Genomic DNA, 4,895 nt, shown 5'->3' with positions numbered 1-4,895 from the left:
TGCAAATCGGGACAGACACAAACCTGCTGTAGACACGCTCCCCCGGTGCAAACTGGGGCTTGCACAGATGCATCACATACCGGGGTGAGACGCACCAGTGCAAGCCCATCTTACCCTGAGACAGCACATGCATCCCGGGGGTTTGCACTGGTGCAGCTACCCCCCAGCATGTACCCCGTGCCCAGGCCTTACCTGTGCTCTCCCTCCTGCTCTCTGGCAGCTGCTGAACTGCATCATGGACATGGTGGAGAAGACGCGGCGCTCCCTCACCGTGCTGCGCCGCTGCCAGGAGGCCGACCGCGAGGAGCTCAACCACTGGATCCGCCGCTACAGCGATGCTGAAGACATGAAGAAAGGCCCCAACCCCCCACCCCGCCCCCACAACAGCTCCTCCAACTCCGAGGCCCCCCCATTAGGTACTGACGAGCCCAGCGGAGCGGCTTTCCCCGCACGGCGCGGGCGTAGCAGAGTGACTCAGGGCCGGGGCGGCGCCTTCCTAGGCTGCCTCCCGGGTGCCCAGCCCAGGTCTGTTTGGAGAGCTTGCAAAGAGCTGGATGCTTTAGCAGAGCAACCCCACAAACACCTGGGCACCCCCTGCCGAGCCTCTCCCCTGCAGCAGCTGGAGGGCTTGGGCCGAACAGCACTCAGAAGCGAAGTGACCGCAGTGTAAAGTGCCCGGGGCGTGGCTGCTGGGTACCATCCTCCATTCAGTCTCTGGGCTGTCTCTTTCCTCTCCTGGGTGCAGGACTTTACCATCAATCCCTCCCCGCATTGCCTGCAGCCGTGCTGCTCCCATCTCGCCGCCGGGTCCCTCAGCCCTTCGGCTCTCTCCTCCCCACGAGATGCCCCCTCTCTCCCGTTTGGGGTCACCCGTGAATTTGATCAGAACCCAGCAGCAGCCCTGGCGCTCCTCCGATACGTACTGTCAGCATCCACCCCAGGGGGGGACTTCGCTGCCCTGAGCAAGTGGAAACTGTCCCGACAGCCCCCAGTGCCTGAGACAGAGAACAGCCCCTGGGCACCGCCAGCCCGGCTCTGTCGGAAGGGCCGAGCGGCTCTGTGTTCTTGAGGGAACCGTGACCAAGATGGAAGGTGCCTTCAGTGGCATGAGCTCATCAGCCGAGGTGACAGAAGGGAACGAAATGTCACAGACCTCTGAAATCTCAGCCATGCTGCCAGGCCTTGTTACCCGCCAGCCCCTAGCGACTGAGGGAAAAGGCTTCCCCACCCCCGCCTCAGCCATCCCCTCAGCAGGACCTCATGCCTGCTGGTCTTGGGGCCCGGGTGCCGATGGCAGAGAGCTTCACTCCAGCTCTTGGTGGTTCCCTTCCCCTGAGACGCTCCATTCCCGTTCCCTCTGCAAAGCATCACCGCCGGAGGCTAGAGTCCCTCCCACAGCTCGCCGCGCTCACTGGGCTGCCAGGCGCATTGTATTGCGAATAAAAACCAAAAGGTGGGTGGCTTCCAGAGAGAGCCTGGCAGGGGATGCCCTAGCCTTGAAAGCACTGGAAGGAGAGCCCAGTTCTCAGGTAGGTCCCCAGCGAAGATCAGCATCTACTCAAGACAGGTGTATTCACTGAGCCACGTGGGGGCCGTCCTGGGTGTTTCTCGCTGGAGTGGGCAAAGCCTGCACTATGCCTGGGTCTAGCTGGGACGTTCCAGGGCTCACTTTTACAGGCACTGAAGTTCACTCTGCTCCGCCCACTAAAACCCTCGCAGCGAAACCAAATACAGAGCAACCCGAGTACTCCCATCTGTGAAAGAGAGCTAATGGCCCCCTGCCCTGCGCTTGTGTCGTCATTCACACCAATGCCAGCTCAGGCACCATTTTGAGTGGGTTGCACTTGACACGCCCTTTGCCCAGGTATCACGGCGCCAGGTGCCAGGTAGAGGAGAACCCGGGCGTTAGCAGCTCCCACAGCAGCTCTGTGTGTATCTTGGAGGCAAGAGCAGGCAGGGATGGTTTCCACTGTGTCGCTGTCAGTCTCAGCACTGACCACACTGTAGCGCAGCTCTCCTGGGCTGTTGGTTAGGTTGGACACGCTTCATTTCTTCCAATTTGTTCCTCTCCCCTCTTGTTTTCAGACACTCACCGGGAGTTTGTGCCCAGGCCCCTCTCTGGTTACATGCCCGAGGAAATCTGGAGGAAAGCTGGTGAGTGTGCCACCGTGGGATCCCCTGTCCACAGCCCGGCGCGGCACTGCCCGGCGTGAGGCAGTGCATGAGTCCGGGGGGCCCAAACCGTGCCCGGCCGAGCCTGAGGCCAAACGCATCCCTGGGTCTATTGCCTGGGCCTCGGTGGAATTCCCCTGCTGTGTTTCGGGGGCTGAGATCGGGGGAAGGAGCCCTGCTCATTAGGACACCCTAGGGACTGGCGAGCGTTACACGGAAACGTCATCCCTATGCCTCCTTCCTTGTCCCCCGAACCAGCGGCTGGGAGGGGGGTGGGACCTGATCCAAAGCCCATTGAAGTCAATGGGAGTCTTTCCACTGGCTCCCGAGGGCCTTGGATGAGTCCCATAGGGACTTTCACACCCAGACCGAACTCGGGAGCTTACGGACAGGATTGCGCTCACTGTAGGCCAGTTTTCTAGCCCCGTCTCTCTGGGGCACCCTTACATGTAGAGCACTCCATGGGGCTGGAGGGCAGGGATGAGGGGGAACAAGCTCCCATCGTTTCTGATGGTGCCGGACCCCAGAGGCCGCTCCTCCCACTTGTTCCCTGCAGTTTAGTTTGTGCCTTTGGCTGGCCCGTCGCCGGGAGAGCAGGAGGGGATCTGAACTCCATGGAGGGATTCTCTGCCAAGACCTACCGTGGACACGTGGGATTTCCTGCCGTCCCTCTGCTGGAGCAGGCACCCAAGCTGCTGTCCTTGGGCAGCCCAGGCTTTCAGAAAAGCTCATGCTTGGTTGTTGGGCGTGATGGGCCGTGGCTCAGCCTGGCGCCGGCACTGGGCGAGTCTGTAAAAGACAGGCGATAGAGAACATGGTCAAGGCGTTCTCCCCGTGTCCTTACAGTGTTTTAAGATGCCCCTGCCCTCCCAGAAGCTTTCTTTTGAACCCCTCACTGCACGTGTTTTTCCTCCATAGCATGCGCTGTGGTTGACAGATGGTTATGTGGATAACAAGACCCTCTGCAGTTAGAAGGAGTGCATCAGGGTAGAAACCAACCCCTAGCTGCCAGCGGTCAGGAGGAAACTTCCCCCTATGGGCTGCTTCTGCCACAGCTGTCCACTCTGGGCGGGTTGTTGCACCACCTAGCCTCTGGTGCTACCCACTGCTAAAGACAGGATACTGGGCTGGCTGGGCCATAGGTCTGAGCCAGTCTGGCAGTTCCCCCCTTCTTCCGCCTGAGAGCTAGGCACACAGTGTGTGTGCATGGGTGTGTTCATGTGTCTGCACATGCGTGTGTGTGCGTGTTCATGTGTGTATGCACGTGTGCAAAGGGCTGGTCTGTGCTGCCAGCTGTGTTTCGGAAAGTCAGGCCTCCCAACCTTGACAGCAAAACCCCAGGTAGCAGCTGCCCAGACTTGCCATCTGGTCTCCTGCTGGTGGCTTGCCCCTGCGGGCCGTCGGCTCGCTGGCTGCGCTACATGAGCTGTGCTCTTCCTTTCAGAAGAAGCTGTGAACGAGGTGAAGCGCCAGGCCATGTCCGAGCTCCAGAAGGCGGTGTCGGACGCGGAGCGCAAGGCCCATGAGCTGATCACTACCGAGCGAGCCAAGATGGAGAGGGCCCTGGCAGAGGCCAAGCGCCAGGCTTCCGAGGACGCGCTGACGGTGATCAATCAGCAGGAGGACTCGAGTGAGGTAGAGGCGAGCTCGCCCCGCTGCGCAGTGCTCGCTAGGGTAGTAGAGTTTAACCCTTGGCGTGCTGACACCGCGTGCGCCCCCAGCGTGCGAGCCAGGGCTGGAAGCTTGCTGTGAGGGGGCTGCCCCGTTACAACCCCGGAGTTCAAGCATTTAGAGCTCAGGAGCCTGGTTTTTAAACCAGATCAGCAGGCAATTGACCCTGCACCGTGGGGGCATCCCAGCTCCCACGCCACGCTCGGCCCATCCTTCCCCCAGGTACTGAGGGTTTAGAAAGATCCAATACAGTGAAATCTAACTAGTGCCACCCGCCCGGGGACTGCCTGAAAGCGGCCAGGGAAATTGTACTCGTTGGGGGCCTGAACCTAAGACCTAAGACAGAGGTCTCTTGTGTTCAGTGGGTGCTCGGGATCCTTTGGACGGTTCCATCCCCCAGGGGGTGTCTAGCGGGGCTGGGTCTCTCTTCCAGGCTGCACCGCCCCGACGCTGATGTCTCTGCTTTCGCCCTCTCGTACAGAGCTGCTGGAACTGCGGGCGCAAGGCCAGCGAGACCTGCAGCGGATGCAACACGGCCCGCTACTGCGGCTCCTTCTGCCAGCACAAGGATTGGGAGAAGCACCACCACGTCTGTGGGCAGACTCTGCAGGGCCTCCAGGCCTCCGCTGGCGCAGCCCCTTCCTCGGGGGTGGGCTTAGGGGTGGGCTCAGCTCAACCGGATGTGGTGGCTGTCAGCGCCTCCATCACCAGCGTGGCCACCATGGCCGCCAGCCCCAGCGAAACCGGCTCGGCTGCTGCGTCGCGCTCCGGCACGCCGGCCACCCCAGCTCCTCTGGAAACAGCATCACGCTAACCAACCGACCGGCCAGCCAACAGAGGGGAAAGAAACAGAGAAACCTACAGAACGTCACTGCTGCTACTGCTTCTCTCCAAAAGAAAAACTAACTGCATTCAATGCAACTTCCTCAGCTACCTGACTCTTCTGTGACCTCCAAATGACCTCTCGATCTCGCATATGTAATCCTCACGGATCCTCAAACTGGGCTTTAAGTGGAGTTAAGGCAAATACCAATCTTCTCTGTTCTCGCTTC

At 60.4% G+C, this 4,895-nt stretch overlaps 1 protein-coding gene across 3 annotated transcripts in view; it reads left to right on the top strand.

Moving 5' to 3' along the window:
* LOC112106321 (protein CBFA2T3) overlaps window positions 1-4,657 on the top strand; it is a 64,957-nt gene extending 60,300 nt beyond the window's left edge. For 2 of the 3 annotated variants that reach the window (XM_024199495.3, XM_024199493.3), the window contains 4 exons: window positions 221-416; window positions 2,086-2,154; window positions 3,617-3,807; window positions 4,325-4,657. In XM_024199495.3, the coding sequence (XP_024055263.1) occupies window positions 221-416; window positions 2,086-2,154; window positions 3,617-3,807; window positions 4,325-4,657 (789 nt within the window). The remainder of the gene's footprint in view (window positions 1-220; window positions 417-2,085; window positions 2,155-3,616; window positions 3,808-4,324) is intronic. The other variant, XM_024199494.3, reaches the window with a different exon arrangement.
* Window positions 4,658-4,895: the final 238 nt, after the last annotated feature.

Source organism: Terrapene carolina, unplaced genomic scaffold, assembly GCF_002925995.2.
Source record: "Terrapene carolina triunguis isolate 2854851 unplaced genomic scaffold, T_m_triunguis-2.0 Scaffold33891, whole genome shotgun sequence".
NCBI classification, from domain to species: domain Eukaryota; kingdom Metazoa; phylum Chordata; order Testudines; family Emydidae; genus Terrapene; species Terrapene triunguis.
The sequence above is the reverse complement of the archived record's forward strand: the minus strand, read 5'-3'. Positions and strand labels throughout refer to the sequence as shown.